Below are 26,639 nucleotides of genomic sequence, written 5' to 3' on the forward strand. Positions count from 1 at the left end.
CACCTGTCAGAATGGCTAACATTAAGAACTCAGGCAACAACAGATGTTGGCGAGGATGTGAGAAAGAGGATCTCTTCTGCATTGTTGGTGGGAATGCAAACTGGTGCAGCCATTCTGGAAAACAGTATGGAGGTTCCTCAAAAAACTAAAAATAGAACTATTCTACCACCCAGCAATTGCACTACTAGGTATTTATCCAAGGGATACAGGTGTGCTGTTTCAAAGGGACACATGCACCCCCATGTTTATAGCAGCACTATCAACAATAGCCAAAGTATGGAAAGAGCCCAAATGTCCACCGATGGATGAATGGATAAAGAAGATGTGGTACACACACACACACACACACACACACACACACACACACACAATGGAGTATTTCTCAGCAATCAAAAAGAATGAAATCTTGCCATTTGCAACTATGTGGATGGAACTGGAGGATATTATGCTAAGTGAAATTAGTAAGAGAAAGATAGATATCGTATGACTTCACTCATATGAGGGCTTTAGGAGACAAAACAGATGGACATAAGGGAAGGGAAGCAAAAATAATATAAAAACAGGGAGGGGGACAAAGCATAAGAGACTCATAAATATGGAGAACAAACAGAGGGTTACTGGAGGGGGTGTGGGAAGGGGTATGGGCTAAATGGGTAAGAAGCATTAAGGAATCGACTCCTGAAATCATTGTTGCACTATATGCTACCTAATTTGGATGTAAATTAAAAAATAAAATTAAAAAAAAACTGCCAAAAGAGGCATCTCTGTACTAATCAGGTTTTCTTAATGACCTCTCAAATTCTATTAATGTTGGTTCTATTGTCCTAGAACACTGTCTAGTGCTGAAAGAACAGAGTTTACTACCAGCTGTCTTCTTCTCACCTCCATGATTTAGCCCCATCATAACTTTTTAATCTTTTATCTCCTACTACTTCCCCTCAACATGTAACATTACTTACTATGGTAGGGAGCACATTAAGAAATGAGAGATATCATGACAAGGATGTGCCTTCACTACCTCTTTTTGATCTACTGCCAAAGAAGACCATTTACATTACTTCCAGGGTTTCTTCCCTGTGTCTAGAAAATTCATTTCCCCTGATTTCTACTTGCTGAAATCCATCAATCCTCTATCATACTGTTAAAAGTTTACCCCAGGTATCTACAAGAACCTACATCCTTAATGGTGAAATACTGGTCTCACCAAGACAAGGATATGGACTATCACCACTTTGATTCAATGTTGTATTAGAGATCCCAGCCAGTTGTTGTTCCTGGGAATACAGCAGAAAACAGGTCACAAAGGGGCTGTGACCCCATGGAGCAAATAGGCTGACTTCAGAAAGTGTTAAGTGTTACAGACTCATAGAAAAGGGGTGACAGGTTATAAAGAGATAGGACTGGGGGACAGGTAAGTCATTCACTGTTACTGACTCTGAAAGATGACAACAGATCCAAGAACTGAATGGTGAGAAGAAGTCAGTCACTCACTAGACAGAGATTATTCTGGGTAGAGGAAAGTATAATTAAGAAGCCCAGATTCCTCAAGAAATAGAAAGTCAGTGCAGCATGGTGGGCATGGAGGACTTGGGGCATCGGGAGAGTTTGGGAAAACCTGGAGAAGTGAGGTGACATCAACAATGCAGTGGCTGGCAAAGGCAAAGACAGATACCAACGTTCACTGGAAATCATCTGGAAAGGTAAAGAGAAGCCAAGAGACAGGTACCCAAGAAACTAAGGCAGAAGATGATCTCACAAAAGAACCATCAAGTAAGATAAGGATAATAAAGAATAGTTACGAATTTGCCAAATCCAGTAGGTGAAGGCCTAAAAGAAAAGAATCTCATGTGCAGTGGGTTGAGAAGTGAATGAAAGTTCAAGTATAAAGGATGAGTATACAAAACTCAAATAATTTGACTGCAGAGGGAAGGGGAAATAGAGTGTGGTTTTAACAGGGAGTGGTGGCTCTTTGTTTTCTTTTTAAGATAGGGAAGATTTAAGTAAGTTTATGTGTAAAGAGGAAGGATCCAAAGCAGAGAAAGAGTGAAATGAAAAAGCAAAGTTTTAGAAGAGGTAGAAGGGATGGGATCTAGAGCTAGGGTCAAGATAAGGAGGAGATCATATTTCTGAGGGGAGAAAAGTTGGGGGTTCAAACAGGGTACTGGTAGAGGTTTGCAAAGGGAAATGTGAGGGGATCTGTGTGGTTGTTCTTAGTCTTTATATAGCTGGGCATTGTTATGGGAGCAAGTAGATTTCTCTGTAGAGCATTTTTAAAGGCAACAATCTGCACAGTAATTCCATTTTCTCCAATGTTTCAGCAGCCTTAGAACTGGAGAAGCAAATAACCTACTATGTCATCTATAGCATTTTTGCAGTTTTTAAGGAATTTTGCCTCTCATTATAAAAATACACAGCTCTGCCTACCACTCCAAGAAAAAATGGAAAGTTCCTTGATTATTCTTGATATGTCTTCCTCAGTGCCTTGAACAAAGCAGGAACTCAATAAATACTGGCTAAAAGAATGGGTATAGTACATAGTATTTTAAAACATTGCAATACAATTCAAAAACATCCTTTACTTCACCACCTCATATAAGTCAATGACATCACAAAGATGAAGTTTACTACTTAAGTCAGATATTTAGAGCAATAATGTAACAGATTAGGATACCCCCTTTAATTAGTCACTTGTTTTAGCAAAACACATCGTTAAAAGTAATGTTGCCTTATTTCATGAGAGTCTTAAAACACAGCATCTCAATCCCAATACTTACTCTAAATGAAAATAAAGATGAACAGTTAGCTAACTGCTTTTAACTCAGAAGCCCTATATACCTGCATTCCACTTATAACCAAAGCTATTTACCTCTAAACTGTAAAAGTTGCTTTAAATCACGGTCATTTCCAATAGACTTCATACACAGCCAGAAACCTTCTCTGATTCCTCATTGTTTTGAATTACTCAAATGAGGAGATCGCTAGAGAACAGCATCAACCGAATATCACCTCCTGATCCAGTCTGTTTACATTCCATTATGCACACACTCATCCACACACAACCAAACAACTAGTTTAGGGATGGGCACCATCAACAGCACCCTGTGGACAGACCATCAAGCACCAACCTTGCCCAATGTGGGTTGGAAGCTACACCTGAATTGCCAGCTCTTTGGTCGCTGAGCACCTCCAAAAGGTGAGACATCGTTTTACTGACGGGAATACTGGGGGCAGATCCTGTCTGTCCAAATACCACAAAAATTAATTAGAAATACCAAACACGCACCAAGTGCAAATGAAAATGCCAAGTCTTTTTCTTGAAAGAAAATGCTGTCCACTGGAGGAGGAAAACGGGGGGTGGGGGGCGGCAAGAAAAAAGGAATAGGAGCCCCCACCTTCAACATATCAAGTGTGTGCAAATATCCTTTCGAAACGACTTCTACAGAATCGGAGGTCCTGGAGGAGCTCTGATCCAGGAACCAAAACCACCTCTTGGCCACCTGTGTCCAAGCAGAGCAAAGTGGTTTGGATAGGAGGGGAGTTTCGGAGGGGGCCTCCGCTCCCAAGTGGCACAGAGGTCCGTACAGGAAAGCTGTTCGGCAGACAGAAGGCAGAGAGTCGGCAGTCCGGGGAGGAGAAAATGGGGGCAGCGAAGAGCAAAGGGGATGGACGCCTGGCTCCAGCCACAGCTGTCACAAGCTAGATAGATCAAGGCAGTAAGACGAGCCTCCTCCGGCCCCAGCTCCGGAGCTCCCTTTACCTGCCCCTAGTCCCCAGACACAAACATACAACACCCACACGTACACACCTGCCCCGCGACCCGCAGGTGGCACTCTCGCGGTCAAGGGCGACAGGAGACTCGGAGGGCGACGCGCCGAGTCCGCGGCGCAGGTGGCCCGGCTACTCCTGAGGCTCACCTGCGGAGAACCGGGGGCCCGGGGCAACTCGCCTCGGCCCCTCGGCCCCCCGCCCCCTCGTACTCACCCAGATGATGAGGCTGTCGCATAACGGCAGCTCGGACTGCGGAAGCGGCTGCGTCTCTTCCATGGCCGGGGCCGCCGTCGACTACGCCGCCGCTGGCACCGACACCTCCCTCCTCCCCGCGCTCCGCCAGGAGCCGGCGTCGACGACCTGCTCGCCGGCCGGGAAAGCTCGGTAGCCAGGCCCAGCGCCCGCGCGGCTCACGCGCGAAGCCTCGCGCGGCCGACGTCGCCGGCGTAACCCCCTCCTCGCCACCGCCCCCGTCCCCGCTCCGCCCCGCTCCGCCGTTCGCCCCCTGCCGGGTCCGGCCCGGCTGCGCGGCTCTGCACCTGAGCCCCGCCCCCTCCTGCCCCTTCCCCGCCCCTCCCGCCCCTCCCGTCCTCCCGTCCTCCCCCCTCCTTCCCTATCCCGCACACCTCTTCCCGCCGCACTGAGTGACCAGGGCGCGCACCAGTCACAAAGAAAGTAGGTGCTCGAGAGGGGCGTGCGGGGCGGGAGGGGGCGGGAAGAGCGGGGATAGGTTGCGCAGGAGGGATTGCTGATTGGACGCACCCTCTTGGCTCCGACCAATCAATGTGAGACAAGACAGCCTCCGGGAGGGAGCGCGGGAGGGTGGGAAGGGGTTTGTGACCTGGCAGGTGCGGTGGGGACGGGGGCGGGGAGCGCGCGTGCGCGGCTGGGCGATGTAGCGGCTGAAGCTCACGCTGCCCCAAGGGCAGAGGAGGCCGCGGGGCTCCCAGCGTTAAGTAGGGCTGGCTCAAGCATCTTCGCGCCTCCTTCCCCTCAGTAGGGCAGCTCCTGGCTACACCTGTGGAGATCCACACTGCTGCCCTCGTGTCTTCAGAAATAGATCCTACTCGAGAAAAGGAGAGCTGATTTTCTCCCGGTCGCTCATTGGAAAAGGACATTTTCCTTTGCAGACATGGCAAAGAAATGTGTTTGCTAAGGGGGGAGAATACCATAAAGCTGCTTAAGTTAAATAAGCTCGCACAAGATCACAGAGACGGGCAATTGCATTTTAAATGGGGCGAAAAGGAAGACCATTTTCAGGTAGGAAAATGGAAAATGAAATCATCTTTTTTAGTTTTCAAAAAACATGGAAGATAACAGTGTACAATGCTTCCGATTTTCCTTTGGCGGAGGAAAACTTGCCTTTTCTGAGAATATTTGTGAGGGAGGGGGTGGCGTAGAGTTGGAAGCTCTCCAAGGTACTGATGTATGGCTTAGGCTGTTGAAATGGGTTGGGATATTCTTATTCTTACTGTTGATTTCCATCACTTCACTCATTCATAAACTCATCAGTTCATGCTCTGTGTAAAAATGCAGCTGGCTCATTTATATTGCCACGGTCTTTATATTTAGACATTGAAAGTTTAAAACTGATGGATAACTGCAATTAAAAGCCCTCAAATGTAAATCAGTCTCATTCTAAAAATACAGTACTTGCATTTGCTATCAAGTCTCTTAACCTCATTCTAGAACTTTCTTACCCCATGTGGAGTCATTTTATATTTCTGGACAACAGCAACATCAGTAATATGACTTAACTGAAAAGGAAAAGGAAAGGGAAAAGATCTAGGAATTGAAGACCTGGTCTGAATCTTGACTTTACTTCCCACTGGCTGTTGACAGCTTTCTCCTATGGAATCCAACGTCCACATTTCTAAAATGATGCTGATGACACTGACCTGCCCCGTCTCTCTCACAGGGGCAAAACTGATAATGGGTGTGAAAGAGTTTTATGAATTAAAAACTCCTTTGCAAATATGAGTTACTACAATCATACATGCTTATCACTAAGAGTCACAGGTGACTGAAGTATTCAGAATATTTAAGAAGAATAATGGGGGGGAGGAACTGAGTTATCCTTCTGAGCGCTGTAGGAGCAGAGAACAGATCCTAAGGGAAGGATGCTCAGTTGTCTTCATGATACTAGATCTAAAGGGAAAATATGTGAAGCATATGATCAGTGAATTCAGAAAAGAAGAAATACAGATAGTTCAAGGAAATGTGAAAAGATTTGAAAAATGAAAAACATAAATCATTGAAATAAAACAACAAAAATAATGTTGAGAAGAGTGAGTGCACTTTCATACAAAACTGGAGCAAACATTTTAGAAGAATTTTTCCAATTTTCTATCAATATTTATCAAGAAACTTTAAAATATCCATACAATTTAAACCCATGATTCTAGAATTCCACTTCTGGGCATAAATTCTATTGAAATAATCAGAAATGTAGTCAGAGGTTATGAGCAACATCATGTATTGCAATTCTGTATATACTGATCAATACACATCCAATAAGCAAGAAAGGTTAACTACATTATAGTCAATGTATAAGATATAATATTTGGCAACTAGTAAAAATAATGGTTTGGGGAATATTTAATACAAATGTTTCATGATACATAACATTAAAAGTTTAGATATAAAAGTATGAGCCATATGATTTCAACATAATAAATATTTATGTATTTAACATGTGCACACCAAGAAGACAAAGGAATGCTCATCAAACCATCATTTTTATTTATGGATGATGTTATTTTCTGTAATCTTCTATATTTTTCAACTTGCAATTAGCTTGTATTACTTTATAATCAGAAAATAATATTAGAAGAAATGCCTAATACAGTATACTCTATCCTTTTCCAACTGTTGACATTCATTTCTAAAAGTTGGCATCTATATTTGGAGCATTGAATAAAACTGACTTTTAAACACTAGTTGTGGGGTTGTAAATTGGCACAATCTTTCTGAAAATTTTTTGACAATATATATCAAGAATCTTTAAAATGTTCAAAGACTTTAAGCCAATAGTTTCACTTCCAAATCCTATTCTTTTTTTTTTTAATGTTTATTCTTTTTTTTTTTTGAGAGAGAGACAGAACATGAGTGGGGGAGGGGCAGAGAGAGAGGGAGACACAGAATCCGAAGCAGACTCCAGGCTCTGGGTTGTCAGCACAGAGCCCAACACGGGGCTTGAACCCACAAAGTATGAGATCATGACCTGAGCTGAAGTCAGACGCTTAACTGACTGAGCCACCCAGGCGGCCCTCCAAAATCTATTCTAAGAAAATAATCAGATGCCAACAAATTTGTTGATTGCAGTGCTAGTTATCCAAGCAAAAAGAAAAAGGAAGAAAGAAAGAAAGAAAAAAGGAAAAAGAAACAGCCATTAAATGAAAGAAGAGTCATTAAATACATTATGGTATATCCATACAATGAAATATATTGTGGTTATCAAAATATTGTGAAAGAAGTTTAACGACTCAGAAATGTTTAAAGAATAATATTAAAAGATAAAGTTGATAATAGAAATCTGTATACACAGTATGGATCTCTCCCTCGCTTTCTCTCTCCCTGTTATATGTTTAATATATATCTAAAATTTATGTATGGATCCCTATTTGTGTATGCATGTGAGTGTATTTATATATGCCAAGAGAGAGAGAAAGAGAAGAGAAACTGAAAACAAAATAAACCAAAATGTTAGTAGTAATTTTGATGATATCTAGGTATTGGAATATTGAGTTAACTAATAATAGTTAACATAAAGTGTGGTATTGGTTTCAGGAGAAGCCCACTGATGTATCACTTCCATATAAAACCCAGTGCTCATCCCAACAAGTGTCCTCCCTAATGCCCATCAACCTATTTAGTCCATCTTCCCACCCACCTCCCTTCTAGCAACCCTCAGTTCTCTGTACTTAAGAGTCCCTTATGGTTTGCCTCTCTCTCTGTTTTTATCTTATTTTTCCTTCCCTTCCCCTATGTTCATCTGTTTTGTTTCTTAAATTCCATATATGAGTGAAATCATATATTTGTCTTTCTATGACTTATTTTGCTTAGCATAATACACTCAATTTCATCCATGTTGCTGCAAATGGCAAGATTTCATTCTTTTCAATTGCCAAGTAATACTCCATTGTGTGTGTATACACATACATATACATCTTCTTTACCCATTCATCCATCGATGGACATTGGGCTCTTTCCACAATTTGGCAATTGTTGCTGCTGTAAACATTGGGGTGCATGTTCCCCTTCACAGTAAGAATATGGCCAGATCTTAATGTGGAATAATACATAAAAGAATACACATGTGTGTGTAAGCACACACACACACACACACACCTGTGTATCTGTAAAGAGGGAGACTGAAAAGAGATATGGTTAAAATTAAGCACAGACTTGAGCGTTATGGAGACCTAATATGACCTAATATGATCTCTTATTGCCTGGGTAATCTTGAGCAAGTCACTTCATTTTAGTAAGCCTCCGTTTCAGTGTCTACAAAATAGAATAATACTTGTGTATTTCTATATTGGTTAGGGATTTTTTAGTGATAAGTGGAAGGAATCAGACCTGAGTAACTTTATATTTAAAAAAAAATGTTGCAAGGGTATGAGAAATCTTATAGATTCAGAGGAATATCTGAAGAACCCAGCATGGGCAAAAGCAGGTCCCAGAGCTGCTCATTAGATCTAGGTAATGAAACTATAGATGTCTTCTCAGGAGAACACCACCTAGATGAATACACTTAAATAGTTGCTAAGTTTTTCTGGGTCATTCTCTTCAAGATTCAAGTTCCAGAGAGGGCATCCAATTAGCCTGTCATGGGATATGTGTCCAGCCCTTTGCCAGGAACAGAGTGAGCCCCTAGATTGTCTGTCCCACCAGTACTGCAGACCCAAGGTGAATCATGGGGTGGTTGCCCTGTGTAGATGGAGGGTGGGGGAGATGGATGCCTGCAGACAAAAATAAAAACAACTTTCTCTACGTAATTTCACACGATTGCTGTGAAAATCAAATGTATACAAAATGCTTAACAGAGATCCCAGCTCATCATAGTTGGTCAATACATTTTAGCTATTATACACACTGTGTATATGTCTTGGGTGTGTGTGTGTGTGTGTGTGCACGCACACACATTCTTGTTTCCCCTCATTTTTTTAAAACAAAGTATATATATCAAAATATTAGCAGAGGTTGTTCATGATGATTAATTATTTTCCAATTTCTATCAAAGTGAATAAATATTACCTTTTTAATTAAAATAAAAACAAACAATAAAAGTAAAATAAATAAAAAACAAATATTTAAGAGAGAAAAAGAACGGTCAGGATGAGATTTTAAACTGCACTGGGCTATGGGACACCTGGGTGGCTCAGTTGGTTAAGCGTCTGACTTTGGCTCAGGTCATGATCTTGCACTCTGTGAGCTCAAGCCCTGTGTTGAGCTCTGTGCTGACAGCTTGGAGCCTGGAGCCTGCTTCAGATTCTGTGTCTCCCTCCCTCTCTGTCCTCCCCAGCTCAAACTCTCTCTCTCTCTCTCTCTCTCTCTCTCTCTGAAAAATAAATAAACATTTAAAAAATTAAAAAAAAACTGAATTGGGCTATAAGTAGATGGAGAAATGATAAAAGAGAATCGCTGATTAGGTACCTCAAATAGAACTGTAGTAGGCTCTACTTGTAAAGAGTAAATCTGTGCCTTGCACAAGCAATGGTGAAAAGGGGTGGAGACATCATAAGTTTCCCCTGTTGATATATGGATACCTTGAATGGCTGAGAGCATACATCAGCTAGAGGAAAACTGTGGCCTGGACAGGCATTGATCTAGACGTTCAGACATAGCAGCCATTCTAGTAGAGTGATCATACCAGCTGCAAACGGTACAAGTGGATCTCACTAGCAAAGCACTTATTCCTCAACCAAATTATTGCCCCTCCCCCACACGATCCTTACAGCATTGCTTAGGTGCAGCTGTAACTCCCAAAGTCTCCCAAACAGAAATCCTACAGATGCTTTAGAGGCAGAAGGATAGAAGAAGGGAAGAAGGGAGGAGAAAAAAGAGAATTGCAACATAGGCTAGATCTCAGCAACAGAGAGACAGAAGAAGCCAGAATGATGTAAGATCCACCATAGATAGGGATTAACTCTAGATGATGCCCCGTACGAGTGGTCTGCAGTCCACAATATCCAAAGAACTACAGCAGACTCAGGCTATATCCAATCAGCATCAAGGTCCACAGGCAGTTAAACACAAGAGCAGACACTTCTAGATTGACAATTTTCAGAATCCGAGAGATACTTTGGAATGATAGTGTCCAAGCCCTGGGAAAGATTTACAAGCCCTAGTTAGAGTTCTAGGGAAGAGAAATGGTGACCAAAAAAAATTGATATTGTAAAACTGCTTCGGGCATCCGGGTGGCTCAGTTGGTTAAGTGTCCCACTTCAGCTCAGGTCATGATCTCACTGTTGGTGGTTTCAAGCCCCACATTGGGCTCTGTGCTGACAGCTTGGAGCCTGGAGCCTGCTTCAGATTCTGTGTCTCCCTCTCTCTCTGCCCCTCCCTTAACCTCTCTCTCTCGCTCTCTCTCAAAAATAAACATTAAAAAAATAATAAAACTGCTTCTTGATCTTAGGCCTGTGATCCCAGTGGGCAGTAATGTCTAGCAGCACCTATAACTCTTCTAACTACTGTACTGGGTGTAGGAAAGCAAGACCAGCCCCAGACACTCACTATGGGTAAGCTTTGGCTTTCTAATAAAAAGAAAGTCTTGGACAGAATAGACTTGGATACTCAGTAGGTCTGAACTTTTTTAGGTGATGGGATTGGGACAGACTTCATCTCCACAAATATTTCCAGCTGGGTTTCCTTTGGACAGAGACTAGAGGAAGGGGATCAAGACTGTGGACCTACTTCCCACTGTATAAAAGGAAATACATATCTATTCCTCACACTGGCTAGGAATTGAGTCCTATGAAATGCTTACTACTGGGTGACTGTACGGGACACCAAAAATTTTGCTTCTGGTGCCTTTACAGACTTAAGTTTGTTTGTTTTTTTAAATTTTTTTTCAACGTTTCTTATTTATTTTTGGGACAGAGAGAGACAGAGCATGAACGGGGGAGGGGCAGAGAGAGAAGGAGACACAGAAACAGGCTCCAGGCTCTGAGCCATCAGCCCAGAACCCGACGCCGGGCTCGAACCCACGGACCGCGAGATCGTGACCTGGCTGAAGTCGGACGCTTAACCGACTGCGCCACCCAGGCACCCCTACAGACTTAAGTTTAAGAGACTTTTATATGACTTAGTGGAACTGACTTTTAATACATTTTAGTTCAGCACTTGGAAACAATGTTAACACTAACCTGGTGGTCTGCTCAAAGAGAAGTTATTTGAAGATTTCAATGGAGAAGAAGTTCAAATTAAGAGTGAAGGCATCTCTGTTACTGGGACATGTATATGCATAGTACAAGGGATTTTAACGTTTATTTATTTTTGAGACAGGAGAGACAGAGCATGAACAGGGGAGGGTCAGAGAGAGAGGGAGACACAGAATCTGAAACGGGCTCCAGGCTCTGAGCTGTCAGCACAGAGCCCGACGCGGGGCTCGAACTCACGGACCGTGAGATCATGACTTGAGCCGAAGTCGGATGTTTAACCGACTGAGCCACCCAGGCGCCCCAGTACAAGGGATTTTAAAATTACACTATACACAGCCACATTGCAGGAGGTAGACTCTGAAGTGGAAGATTAGCAGGCAGGAGATTTATGAAGAAGCAGTCTTGGGAATTGAGAGCTTGGGAATTGGAGGAGAAGGATTAGAAGCAGAAGTGCACAGTGGGAGAAAGCAGCCTGGGGTGCAGTCCTAATGAAAGCTTCAACCACGCCCTGGGGAGCTCTGAAGCTGGGGTAGCCCTTCCAGGTTGTCCGAGATTGGATGAGAGGGGGTTAGGTTTTTTTGCCTACGTGCTGCTGAATCCCTGGATGTGAGCTGTCCTGGAAAGGTGGTGAGCCAGCCAAGGCAATTCACAACAGGATTCCCAGATGTTGGGGATCGGGGCATCACATCACGCTATCTTCTGAACAGCATCCACAGTCATTTTTGGTGGAGTTCGTGTGCCATCACCCAGAATGGGAAAGCATGGTGTCAGAAATGGACAAGCATCTCTAATTGTGGCAATAGTGTAACTGCAAAGTGAAAATGGTCACAGAGGAAGACTGTTGACGTTCTTGTTTCTTACACTGAAAAACTCCAAAATGGAAAGGGGTTGTTGTCACACCTATAATTTCATAGGGGCCTGGTGGCATATAACTAAACAAATGCCACCTTGGAGGATTTAAGACTTAAGTACCTGGAAACAAAAATTACAAAAAGATAAATCACAGCTCAGGATGATAATAATATAACTTGTATGATAAACTGATGGGAAGGGATGTTTAGTTTGCCATTTACTGAGCTAAAATTAATATAACCATTTTATTAGACATATTTAATTCCACCCCAGGGTGCTGGGGTGGCTCAGTGGGTTAATCATCCAACTTCAGCTCAGGTCATGATCTCGCAGTTAGTGGGTTTGAGCCCAGTGTTGGGCTCTGTGCTGACAGCTCAGAGCCTGGAGCCTGCTTCAAGTTCTATGTCTCCCTCGCTCTCTGCCCCCGTCCCCTGCCTTGCTCATGCTCTTTCTCTCTCTCAAAAATAAACATTAAAAAAGTTAAATCCACACCAAAGTCCTAAGTGAAATAAAATTGGAAATAATTATTTTATCTTGTCTTAAAGTAACTCAGATGAGAACAAATAAAAAGGTATATATATTTTTCAAATACTTAAAAACAATAAGTAATAGAAATAGACATTTAGTAAAATGTACTGATAATGTAACCAATCTAAAGTATCACTGAAACATAAATTCTGTTCTTCAAATTTCAGTTTAAGTGAATCACAAGACATATCATTTTACACTGTTAAAGAGATGATCCGTGCTCATTATTCCATTGGTGACCTATTTTTTATGTACAAAAATCCTTCTAATCCATGTAAGCAGATTTTTACAATAAAGGCCAAACACTGATACATAGTGGCTAATCATTTAATCCACAGATGTTTGTCTCTAAAAAGCAAGTAAAATCTAACTTTACAGTATAACTACCCAAGGTACCTTCTATTGTTTCCAAGTGTATTGAAAATTAATATTAAAAAATGAATTCTTTAATTTATATAAGTGGAAAGTGGATAGAATCATGTTCTTGAGACGAGATCCACATAAATAAGAAGAGAATAATTTCTAAAGAGAACAGGAAGCGCTATGTTAGAAATACTGTTTATATTTTATTATAGCCTGAGAAAACCGTATTTGAAACCACTATGGCTGACTAAACACGGGATTCTGAAACCTCTACACATGTATCAACTGAAAATACATTAAGGTGATATCTGCCAGAGGAAATGTATCTTGCTCCCTCTCCATGTGTTACATAGTATAACTTATACAGAACATAATATATCTTAAAATACCAAACTGCTAGAAAGAAGAAATTATCAGGTCATTTAAGGACAGAAGAACAGTGGCTTACCTAACCATAAGCAATAATAAATGGGCTGTAGGAACAAAGAAGGAAGCGCCAGGAAAGATGTGTGAAGGGTTTGTTGACATGAGCAGTTGTAGGAAATACTGACAGTAGTAGGTGGTTGCTGGAATTTTTGAAATTACTTAACCAAATAAACACATACTTGGTAGTGCAATTTGGAAATATTTTCCAGAGATTGTAAAAGAAACAAACAAACAAAACAAAAAACAAAAACCCGAAAGAAAAAAAAACAAAAAAACAAACAAACAAACAAACAAAAAAAACACCCAAAAAACAAAAAACAAAAACTGATCAGAGCTTTTAGCCTTATACAGAAAAAAGACAAGCTGCACATTTTATTAAAGTAGGGGACTTCACACTTTGATAATGTTTTATATGAACACAACTGGTAACCAAGGAGATACCCAATCCTGAGGCTATCAACACCACCTAAAATTTGAGTATTTATTAGGTGTTATGCATTATTCAGAGGGCTTCATCTGTGCTAATTCATTTATCCTTAACAATGTGACAAGGTAGTAATACTTTCTATTTTATAGATGAGGAAACTGATGCATACTCAAGCTTATATAACAAATAAGCTGACTACTTCAGAAAATCCTTCCAGATATAAAGAGGAGAATCCTCATGGGGGGATGAGAGGGAGGTCAGAATGGCCTTGTTAAGCCTTATTGAAGTATAATCAATAAACAAAAATTTGCACATGTTGACTATGTACATATTGGTGAGTTTGGACACATGCATACATCTGCAAAACCATCACCACAATCAAGGTTCTAAACATATCCATCCCCTCCCAGAATTACCTTGTGTTCTTTGTGTGTCTTTTGTGTTAAGAACGGATTTTTAAAGAGGGGAGCCTGGGTGGCTCAGTCATTAAGCGTCCAACTTCGGCGCAGGTCGTGATCTCAGGATTCATGGGTTTGAGCCCCGTGTCTGCTCTCTGCTGACAGCTCAGAGCCTGGAGCCTGCTTCAGATTCTGTGTCTCCCTCTCTCTGCCACCCCCCCCCCCCCGCCCCCGCTCATGCTCTGTCTTTGTCTCTCAAAAATAAGTAAATACTAAAAAATTAAACAAAAGAACTTATTTTTAAAGATAATCATGGCAAAATAAAATATAGCATGTATAATTCTTCAGTCATTATTGTTTCTATATTCTCCCTTGTTACTGAAATATTTTTTCAGGCAGTCAAGTTTCTTTTTGTTCAACACTGGGAAGCAAGCAAAGCCATCACATCTAGTTGAGTGAAGTTAATTGTTACCTGTTAGAGAATCTGCTGACTGAAGGTTAATGACTACAATAGATGATTCAGAGACCTTGAACATATTTTGACACTTTTTTTAATTGAAGTATAGTTGACACACAATGTTACATCATTCAGGGGTATAACACAGTGATTTGGCAACTTTATATGTTTTTCTGTGCCCACCACAAGTGTAAACTTGAACTATCAACTTCAAACATAATTTTCCTTATAAACTTCACATGATTTTTCTGAAGAGTAGCTAAATTGGCCATTTGGATTACATACTGGCCTACTCTTGGGGGTTATTTTTTTATGTACAAATTTCTTTTTTTAATTATAGTTACATTTTTTTCTCTCTAGATAGATAGATATATATTTCAAGAGTAACAAAACTAATCATTGTTTACCCTTAAATACTTTCATCATCTATCTTCTTTTTTTATTTATTTTTATTAGTATTTTTTAATATATGAAATTTATTGTCAGATTGGTTTACCTACAACACCCAGTGCTCCTCCCAACAGGTGCCCTCCTCAATGCCCGTCACCCACCCTCCCCTCCCTCCCACCCCCTATCAACCCTCAGATTGTTCTCAGTTTTTAAGAGTCTTTTATAGTTTGGCTCCCTCCCTCTCTAACTTTTTTTTCCTTCCCCTCCCCCATGGTTTTCTGTTAAGTTTCCCAGGATCCACATAAGAGTGAAACCATATGGTATCTGTCTTTATCTGTATGGCTTATTTCACTTAGCATAACACTCTCCAGTTCTATCCATGTTGCTACAAAAGGCCATATTTCGTTCTTTCTCATTGCCACGTAGTACTCCATTGTGTATATAAACCACAACTTCTTTATCCATTCATCGGTTGATGGACATTTAGGCTCTTTCCATAATTTGGCTATTGTTTAAAGTGCTGCTATAAACATTGGGGTACAAATGCCCCTATGCATCAGCATTCCTATATCCCTTGGGTAATTTATAACAGTGCTATTGCTGGGTCATAAAATTTTTTTTTAATTTTTTGAGGAACCTCCACACTGTTTTCCAGAGTGGCTGCATCAGTTTGCATTCCCACCAACAGTGCAAGAGGGTTCCCGTTTCTCCACACCCTCGCCAGCATCCATAGTCTCCTGGTTTGTTCATTTTAGCCACTCTGACTGGCATGAGGTGGTATCTCAGTGTGGTTTTGGTTTGTATTTCCCTGATGAGGAATGACGTTGAACATCTTTTCATGTGTCTGTTTGCCATCTGGATGTCTTCTTTAGAGAAGTGTCTATTCATGTCTTCTGCCCATTTCTTCACTGGATTATTTGTTTTTCGGATGTGGAGTTTGGTGAGATCTTTACAGATTTTGGATACTAGCCCTTTGTCCGATATGTCATTTGCAAATATCTTTTCCCATTGCATTGGTTGCCTTTTAGTTTTGTTGACTGTTTCCTTTGCAGAGCAGAAGCTTTTTATCTTCATGAAGTCCCAATAGTTCATTTTTGCTTTTAATTCCCTTGCCTTTGGGGATGTGTCAAGTAAGAAATTGCTGTGGCTGAGGTCAGAGAGGTTTTTTCCTGCTTTCTCCTCTAGGGTTTTGATGGTTTCCTGTCTCACATTCAGGTCCTTCATCCATTTTGAGTTCATTTCTGTGAATGGTGTAAGAAAGTGGTCTAGTTTCATTCTTCTGCATGTTTCAGCATCTATCTTCTAAGAATAAGGACATTCTCTTAAGATAACCGTATATAATTATCATACTTGGGAAATTTAAATTTAATATTATTATTTAATTTGTAATCCTTCTTTACATTTGCCTAATTGTCCCCCGTCTCCCCCCTTTTTTTCCCTCTGGGATCCAGAGTCAAGGATCATCCCTTGTGTTTATGGCCATATCTCTTTTATCTCCTCTAATCTAGGTTCGTTCCCCAGCTGGGTGCATGCACGCACACATCCAAGTATGCATTGTGATATTTCATGACAGCAACATTTTTGAATAGTCTAGTCCAGCAAGATTTGTCAGATTTTTTCTTCATAAGATTTATTTCATGATCATGTTTAGCAGAGATTATATTGTGAGCTCAGTGCATCACTTTGGCAGGAACATGGTATTGGATTGTCCAATTACGGGGGGTGTTAAATTTTATCATTTGGTTAGTATGGTGTCCATCAGATTTCTCTATTGTAAAGATATTTCTCCCACTGTAATTAATAAGTAATTTGAGACTGTGTGAATATATGATTCCTCAAAAGTTTATCACACACTGCTTTTAGCATCCATGTTAATTACTGCCTGAATTAATTATTGCTGTGGTGGTCATAAGATGGTGATTTTCTATTTCTGTCATTCCTTTATATCTATTAGTTGGTACTATTCTATTTTTTATAATAAAAAAAGTTTTCCTCTTCTGTCCACACCCACCTTTATTTTTCTAAGTGTAAATATGGATTCATGCATTTATTTTTATTCAATGTGATATAATCCATTCTTGTCACTATTCATTTTAATCATCAAACTGTCCCAATTTCAGCCAGTGGGAACACCTTCAAGTTGGTCTCTTGTCCTTCCTGCATCCCTCCCCTTCTATGCTTCCTGGGACAAGATGTTCCAGATTTCCTTGGTGTTTTCCTGTCCCTATCCTGGAATCATCCATTTCTCTAAGAGATCTTGGCTCCATTTTGTGAGGAATGATGTTTAGTACGGCTGAATTTCTGTAACCAAACCAGGTTCTATTTTATAATTATAATTTCATTCCTCAGACATTAGATTTTAGTTCCCTGTTAAATAAGGGCATTTCTGTAAAAATTTAATATTGAACCTACTAGTCATTTATTATACTTTAGGGTGAAAGTATTTATTACTCCATGTATTTTATAAAGGATAGGAAGCCCAGGGAATGACAACACTGGACAATGGAGGAGTGAGAGGGAATAAAAGAAGGCTGGCGACAATTTTTTCTTTCCCAGGCACCATCACACATGGCATAAATTCATTCTCACATAAATCCTTATTTCTGCAACTGAGGAAGTAACCTGCTCAAAGTTGCCATGTGTATGGCAGATATGCCAGAACTAACCCCCTTTTTAATTTAATCCTAGAAACCTCATCTGTACCTTCTCCTATACATGCCATTTTGCAAGCCAAACATGGAGGTCCATGAGCTGAGAAGACAAAGTTCAACCTCTTCAAGGCTTGGGAAAGGCAAGCTGTGAACATGCTGCCTTCCTATTTCACTTGAACTTATTCATTGTGACTTACATGTGCAGCAACCCTCACAAACGTTGTCCTTTGGTTGAAAAAATACCTTCAAGTGTTTCTACAGCTCAGACTCAGGAAGTCTGTGGGAAACAATTATATTTCATTCGCTTTCAGTGTTGATTAAAAATAACAGATAAGCATCTCAAATTGAATGCTGTCTCGGTTGGATTATTCTTTACAAGTATTACCTATTGCCAGAAGTTAGTGCTAGCGGTGGGAAAACTTGTTGCGGGCTTGTAAGGGAGAACTGAGGCAAGCTGCCTGAAAAACAATCTTGGGTACAAAGCCCAGAAAAACATGTTTTTCTCCCCCTTCTTCTTATTACCTTGGTAAGGTTCCTGAACTCTCTTGGTTCCCAGTTTCTCACTATAAATGGGGATAATAATAGTTTGCCTGCCTGAAAAAGGAAGCAGGATATCTAGGGCAACATCAACAACCACATTTTAAGTGCATTCTATGAATAGGACATTTCCTTTCACATTGGAAATGTGGAGAAATATAAGGCAGAGTCTCTACCCTCACTATGCTTGCCTTGTAATTAGGGGTGCTGGACTTGCACATAAAAAAGTCAAATAAACCACACAGAGAATAGTTGTAACAGATCATGTGAGTGTCAAAGATGAGAGAAAGGATCAATCACCAAGGATATTATAAGCTTCTCAATTTAAAATAATAATAAAATACAACTTTCTCTTTTTTCCTACCAATGTTCTAAAGAAAAGAAAGAACATGGAGGGAAGGAACAAAAGGATCAGTGAAAAGTGAAGGGGTGAAGGGAAGGAAAAGACATAGAAGGAGCAATAAAGGTATTGATAAAGGTATAGATATAGGTAAATATCTATCAGTATTTTAATTTGGAATTCCTTAGTTTTCTTATATGATTTAAAAAACTGTAAGATAATTATAAATCTATGTTGATGGGCTCACAATGTATAAAAATATAATCTGTGACAATAACAACATAAAGGGAAGGATGGAATTGTATAGAAGAAAACTTTTACATATAATTGAAACTAACTTTTTTCTCATTCAAACTATATCTCTATAAATTAAATTGTTAATTGTTATCCTATAATTAGATGGTAAACCACTAAGAAAATCACTTAAAAATGTGTAGAAAAAAATGAGAAAGGAATCAACATGGTATGCTAGAAAATATATATTTAACACAAAAGAAGGCAGTTATGGAGAAAATGAGGAAAAAGAAAGTATATAAGACATGTGAAAAATATATGGCCAAATAGAAGTCCTTCTTTATCAGTAACTGCATTGAATGTAAATGGAATAAAACTCCAACCAAAAGGCAAATAATGGGAGAATGGAGTAAAAAACATGATTCAGTCACATGCTATCTACAAGAGGCTCACTTTTGATTCAAAGAAAGCTAAGGTGACAATTAAAGGATGTGAAATATACTCCATGCAAATACTCACCAAAAGACAGCTGGATTGGCTATATTAACATCAGACAAAATAGAGTTTAAGAAAAAAATGTTACAACAAACAAAGAAGGACATTACATAATGACTAAAAAACCTATCAAGAAGATATACCAATTATAAACACAAAAACCAAGTCCCAAAATATGTGAAGCAAAAATTGACAAAGAAAAAAATAGAAAGCTCAACAATAACAGTAGGGCATTTATATACTCCACTTTCAATAATGGATACAACGATGAGACAGAAGATCAACAAGGAAACAGAAGACTTGAACAACACTATAAGCCACCAAGATCTAAGAGAGATATATAGAACACTCTACCCAACAGCAGAATATACATTCTTCTCACGTGCCCATGAAACATTCTCCAGAAAAGACCACACCTTAGGCCATAAAATAAATCTCAATACATTTTAAAAGACTGAAGCCATACAAAGCATTTCCTCTGACCACAATAGAACAAAATTAGAAATAAACTACTAGAAGTAGTAAACTACTAGAAGAAAACAGAGGAAAAGCTCATGAAATCTGTGTTTGGCAATGATTTCTTGCATATGATTCCAAAAGCACAAGCAACACAAGGAAAATTACAAAAGCAATTAAACTAAAAAGCTTCTGCATAGCAAAGGAGGCAGTCAATAGAGTGAGAAGGCAAACCAAGAATGAGAAAAATAGTTTAAAATGATATAGCTGATAAGGGATTAATAGCCAATACGTGTAAGGAATTCCTACAAATCAGCAGCAAAAATAAATAAATAAATAAATAAATAAATAAATAACTTCATTAAAAAATAGGCAAAGAACTTGAGTTGACATTTCTTTTTTTTAATTTTTTTTAACGTTTTACTTATTTTTGAGACAGAGAGAGACAGAGCATGAACAGGGGAGGGTCAGAGAGAGGGAGACACAGAATCTGAAACAGGCTCCAGGCTCTGAGCTGTCAGCACAGAGCCCGACGCGGGGCTCGAACTCACGGACCGCAAGATCATGACCTGAGCCGAAATTGGCCGCTTAACCGACTGAGCCACCCAGGCGCCCCAATTGAGTTGACATTTCTATAGAGACAGTGTACAGTGGCCAACAGATTTATGAAAAGATTGTCAACATCACTAATCATCTGAGAAATGCATGTCAAAATCACAACGAGATATCACTCACATCTGTTAGGATGTCTATTATGTTAAACAAATAACAAATGTTCCTAAGAATATGGAGAAACTGGAGCCCTTGTACACTGTTGGTACATGTAAAATACAAAATGGTGCAGCCCCTGTGGAAAACATTATGGAGTTTCCTCAAAGAAATTAAGATTAGAATCACCATCTGATCTAGCAAGTATATATCCAAAGGTATTGAGATTACGACTTCAATGAGATATATGCACTCCCACATTCATCACAGCATTATTTCAACAGCCAACATATAGAAGCAACCTAAATGTCCATCAACAGACGAATGTGGTGTATACATACAATGGAATATTATTCAGCTTTAAAAAGAAGGAAATCCCGCCATATGTGACAACATGGATAAGCCTAGAGGACATTATGCTGAGTGAATTAAGCCAGTCACAGGACATACTGCCTGATTCTACTTACATGAGGTATCTAAAATAGACTCTTAGAAACAGAGAGTAGAATGGTGGTTGCCAAGGGCTGGACAAAGGGTAAAATGGGGAGTTGCTGTTTAATGGGTACAAAGTTTAATGGTACTTAATGGGTCTTATGCAAGACCAATAAGTTCTAGAGATCTGCTGTACAACACTGTGCCTATAGTTAACGATACTGTGGTCTGCACTTAAAAATTTTTAAGAGAGTAGATTTCATGTTTAATGTTCTTACTACACATGTGTAAACACACACACAAATCCTTTTGGAAGAATAGAGAGAGGGAGAGAAGGAGGAAGGAAGAAAAAAAAAGAACAGGAGAGCTGGCAAATTCACAAATATGTGGAAATTAAACACATTCTTAAACAATGAATGGGTCAAAAGAGAAGTCACAGAAAATTAGAACATACTGTGAGAAGAATTAAGGAAACACAACACCAAAACTTAAGTGATTAGTTAAACAGTGCTTGCTCAGAGGGAAATTTATGGTTCTAAATGCCTACATTTTAAGGAAAGAAAAATCTTATATCAATAATATAACCTTCCCAAGCAACTAGAAAAGAAAGAGCAAACTAAACCGAAAGCAGCAGAAGGAAGAAAGCAGTAAAGATCTGAATAGAGATAAATGAAATAGAAAATAGAAAAAGAAGCGACGCCTGGGTGGCTCAGTCAGGTAAGCGTCCAACTTTGGCTCAGGTCACGATCTTATGGTTCGTGAGTTTGAGCCCCACGTCGGGCTCCGTGCGGACAGCTCAGATCCTAGAGCCTCCTTCTGATTCTGTGTCTCTCTGCCTCTCTCCCACTCGCACTCGTACTCTATCTCTCTTTCAAGAATAAATAAACATTAAAAAAATAAAAAACAAAAAGAAAATAGAAACAGAATAAATGAAATAAAAAGTTGGTTCTTTGAAAAGGTAACAAAATTACCAAACTCTACTGTTTAGCTCTACTAATTAAGGGGGGAATAAAACTCAAACTACTAAGGTAAAAAATGAAATGGGACATTGCTGTTGACTTTATAGAAATAAAATTATTATAAGAGAATACTATTAACATTTTTAATGTGATATTTTACATCATTTTGTTAAACACACACAGCCCCTAGAGTACACACACAGCTGACATGTAATGATCTCACATAGAACTGCCATTTCAAGCCACATGCAATTATACCATGCTCTTTTACACCTGGGCCATTGCCAGCAAAGCCTGGAAGTGTATTTTTTTTTCTTAGTTTTAATTTAAATTCCAGTTAGTAAACACAGCATAATATTGGTTCCAAATGTACAATGTAGTGATTCAACACTTCCACACAAGCCTGCTGTTCACCACGACAGGTGCACTTCTGAATCCTCATCCCCCACTTCCCCTATCCCTCCATTTACCTCCCCTCTGGTAACCATCAGTCTGCTCTCTATACTTAAGAATTTGCTTCTTGGTTTCTCCCCTCTCTCTTTTTTTCCCTTTGCTCATTTTTTGTTGTTGTTGTTTCTTAAGTTCCACATATGAGTGAAATCATATAGTATATGTCTTTCTCTAGCTGACTTATTTTGCTTAGGATAATGCTCTTTAGTTCTATCCATGTCGTTGAAAATGGCAATATCTCGTTCTTTTTATGGCTGAATAATATTCCATTGTATATACATATATATATATACATATATGCATATATCAATCACATCTTCTTTATCTATTCATCAATCAATGGACACTTATATATCAACAAATTGGATAACCTAGATGAAATAGACAAATTCCTCAGAACACACAAACTACACACACATCAACTATCAAAACTGACTCAAGAAGAAAAATAGAAAATCTAAATAGACCTAAAATAAGGAGATTGAATCAATAATCAAACGCCTCCAACAAAGAAAAGCTCAAGACTTGATGGCTTCACTGGTAGAGCTTACTGTTTGTTTTAAGACATAAAACCAATCCTTCTGAAAGTCTTCCAAAAAATAGAAGGAGGGAACACTTTATTCTATGAAGCCAGTATTGCCCTGATATCAAAACCAGACAAAGACATCACAAGAAAATAAAATGGTAGGGCAATATCCCTTATGAATATAGGTGCAAAAGTCCCTAACAAAATACAAGCAAACCGAATCTAACAGCATATTTAAAGGACTATATCCCATACCCATGTGGAATCTATCCCAGGAATGCAAGGATGGTCCAGCATAGGAAAAACAATCAATATATTTTACCATATTAATAGACAAAAGGGAAAAAGCCACACAATCATCACAATTGATGCAGAAAAAGCATTTGACAAAATTCAATCATCTTTCATGATAAAAATACTCAGAAAAGTAGGAATAAAGGCAACTTCTTCAACGTGATAAAGTGCATCTAGGAAAATCCACTCAGTGTGAGAGACTGAAAGCTTTCCCTAAGATCAGAAACAAGACAAGGATGTCTGTCTGCTCCTGACACTTCTATTCACCATTGTACTGGAAGTTCTAGCCAGAGCAACAAGGATGGAAAAAGAAAGAAAAGATATTCCAAATTGGAAAGGAAGAGGCCAAGCTATCTCTAGTCACGGATGACATGAATATATCATATAGACAAGTTTTAAATAAAAAAAATTATGTGCGAATGTTTATAGCGGCACTATTTACAATAGCCAAAATGTGGAAACAACCCAGTATCCACCAAGAGATGAATGCATAAATAAAATGTGGCATACATATTCAATGGGATATTCATCAGGAATAAAGTACTGATTCATGCTACAACATGGAGGAACCTTAAAACATTATGCTGTGCGAAGGAAGCAAGACACTAAAGGCCATAGACACGGAAGGCCGATTAGTGGTTGCAAGGTGCTGTGGGGAGAGGGGAATGGCCAATGACTGTTCAATGGGTGTAGTGATTCTTTGTGGAATGATGAAGGCCTTTTGGAATTAGAAAGCGTTAATAGTTGCAAACTATTTTACCTCAATTAAAAAAAATACAGAAGAGGAAACATTTAATACTTCTATTTTATGCCCAGACTTGGGCTGGTAATTTTCCATCTGTTTTCTCACTGATCCAAGTGGACATTTGTCCATAAAGAGGTCATGACTTAATTGAAGGGAATTTGCAAACTGGAATTAAAATTTCAGAATTTGCTCTAATTCCACCTCCTCTATGAAGCATCCCCGTAACACTCCTAAAACAGAAAAAAAAAAAAAGGCTACATAGTATATAATGCTTCTCTACCCTCAACCTTCTGATATCTGAACATATTATGCTTTGGTTTTATTTTTACATTTGTTTTCTCTTACAATGTGACATATTTATCATCTCTCTTAACTAGTCTATGAGCTCCTCAAAATCAGGACCTGACCTTTGTTTTTACATATCTGTGCTCAGCACATAGTACATGCTCAAGAAAGGTTTTCACTGGCCAGCTGGAATTTCGTATTTGGTTCCTGTAAGCATACTGCGTTAATGGCTCCTAAAATACCCATGTCTGTTTCACTTGCCTATGCAACACTCAGCATCTATTTCCCAGAATGAAACTAGGTCACATCTGGGACACATGAACAGTGTTAAGAAAAGTTCCCTCTGAAACACAAAACCCTTAAGTGTATATCAAGTATAATCGAGCTGATCATGCCAAAAAATTGTAAAGGATTAAAACATTGCTTCATTATTACATTTTTGGTCTTGGCTCTTCTGCTTCATTTAATAAGTTTTATAGCAACAGAATGATTTACACATGTTGAAAATCAAAACAGGATGAAAATGGCAAAAAAAAAAAAGCAAAGTGTTTTAATTTATGAGTCTTTTTCTTTGTGAGTTCTCCCCTACACTGTGGTTATTTTATACAAGATCTGTCTGGTTATGGAGACACCTTGTACACAAAGGATCTAAGACCTCTTTGCTCTCCTATAAAAAACATTCATCAAAAGAGAAAAATATATAGAGATATATATTATATACATAGGTATATAATACACACACACACACACACACACACACACACACACCAATAAAGAGGATCTGAGGAAGAGGGCCTCTCCTGATCAAGTCACATGTAGGATAGTTTATTAAGAGAAATGCGTGGGATGAGCTGACTTTGGTGGTTTCTGGGAATAATAACAGAATTTACTGGATGCCCACAAACCTTTTGTTGTGTCTGTGCTAGACCCTGTGAACAATACATTTTGGGGGCACTGGTTCCTTTATTGTTTTAGTCATTCTTCAATTGACCCCCTTGTTTGTATGTGAAAAAGTGGCAAAATATTTATTTTCTGTTGACACATTTTTTGAAAATTATGCAATGGGTTCAGTGCTAAGCACGGAGCCTACTTAGGATTCTCTCTCCCTTTCTCTGTGCCTGTCCCCCACCTGTGATTTCTCTCTCTAAAAATAAATAAATTTTTAAAAATTAAAAAAAAGAGGGGTTTACTGAGTGGTTCAGTTGGTTAAGCATCCGACTTTGACTCAGGTCATGATCTCACAGTCTGTGAGTTCGAGCCCCATGTCAGGCTCTGGGCTGACAGCTCAGAACCTGAAACCTGCTTCAGATTCTGTGTCTCCCTCTCTCTCCCTGCCCCTCTCCTGTTCACACTCTGTCTCAAAAATAAATAAACATAAAAAAAAAGAAAATCATTCCAAAAAGTGGTTAGGCATTTGAGAATACTAGTCATTCCATTAATGATGTTATACCCACTCGCGTCCACTATATACCCAACTATATTAAATGGCAGAGAGAAAAATCATGCACTTGCCACATCGTTTCTCTTTGAATTGCATTAAAACTGAGAACGATATTTTACATCTTAATACATGCTAGCATTTTGTTGTTGTTCAGACTAAATCAATCCTGAGTTTCTTTCTTCTGTTCACATTCCATATTAGGGAAAGGGGGTCATCTGATGGAAAGGATCTGATTCCTGTGTCTCAAATTCTTGTGACATCTGTTTTTTTTTTAAATCCTCTCTCATACCCCTTTGTTCAGATTTATCAGCATTTATTGAATATCTTTATAAACAGTGCCTGTGCTTGGCCTATAGTAGGGGCTCAAAACTGGGACTCTATTCCCTCCCTCTCTACCTTATTATAAATATTTATTTTATCAGTCAGGGGCCTGGCCAGAAACAGAATACTGTACATTCTCCTGTTGGATTCTGATGAGAATTTAATGGACTATTTCTAGAAGTATGGATGCAGTTGAGGAAACCAACAAGTGATGAGAGGCGCCAGGCATCCAGAAGCTGTTACTACTCTTAGGTGAGGGGAGGCAGCAATATTTTGGGAGGCTGGCATGAGCCAGTGCTATGGAAGGCTGCTGCCCATCAGAAGCTGTAGTTATAGAGGGAGATACCATTAGGCTCTTGGCATTGCGGCGGTGGGGAGAGGTTACCTCTTGTCGACTGAACCATGCTGGAAGCCAGAGGGCAAAAAGATCCTGGATGATGCAGTTTGCAGGGTCGACTCCTGGGAAGCAGAGAAGTAAGGGGAATCGATTCAGGTGACCAAAAGAAAAATAAAGAGCATACTCACTTTAGAATTTAATTTTGAAACAATTCATGAAGCAGTGGTATCCAAATTTTACAGAAGAAGACATTGAGGTAGTCAAGTGTAAGTAATTTGCTGAAAGTCACACGACTACTAAATAGGAGTTAAATTCCTGCCTTCTAGTTCCACATCTGTTCTTTTTTTTACCAAAATGTCTGTCTTATACTTTCTCTATTGGACCTGCCTTACATTTTTGACAATGTGGATGTTACAAACAATTGTGATTCCCAT

General features: G+C 39.3%; 1 protein-coding gene and 1 long non-coding RNA gene across 3 annotated transcripts in view; one reads left to right on the forward strand and one right to left on the reverse strand.

Annotated features, from left to right (window-relative positions):
• The window catches only part of HOOK1 (hook microtubule tethering protein 1), a 71,710-nt gene extending 67,194 nt beyond the window's left edge, over positions 1 to 4,516 (reverse strand). The window contains exons 1-2 of the mRNA XM_047873250.1: positions 4,395 to 4,516; positions 3,982 to 4,128 (exon numbers count right to left, since the gene is read on the reverse strand). Coding sequence (XP_047729206.1) covers positions 3,982 to 4,044 — 63 coding nt within the window. The 5' untranslated portion in view covers positions 4,045 to 4,128; positions 4,395 to 4,516. The remainder of the gene's footprint in view (positions 1 to 3,981; positions 4,129 to 4,394) is intronic.
• A 123-nt stretch (positions 4,517 to 4,639) lies between these two features.
• Positions 4,640 to 26,639, forward strand: part of LOC125173290 (uncharacterized) — a 58,547-nt gene continuing 36,547 nt past the window's right edge. Inside the window, exons 1-3 of one of the 2 annotated variants that reach the window (XR_007154982.1) lie at positions 4,640 to 5,028; positions 10,409 to 10,511; positions 17,683 to 17,994. This is a non-coding gene — a long non-coding RNA (uncharacterized LOC125173290). Of the gene's footprint in view, positions 5,029 to 10,408; positions 10,512 to 17,682; positions 17,995 to 26,639 lie in introns of those variants that run through there. The other variant, XR_007154983.1, reaches the window with a different exon arrangement.

This window comes from Prionailurus viverrinus, chromosome C1 (assembly GCF_022837055.1).
Source record: "Prionailurus viverrinus isolate Anna chromosome C1, UM_Priviv_1.0, whole genome shotgun sequence".
In the NCBI taxonomy this organism is placed as follows: Eukaryota; Metazoa; Chordata; class Mammalia; order Carnivora; family Felidae; genus Prionailurus; species Prionailurus viverrinus.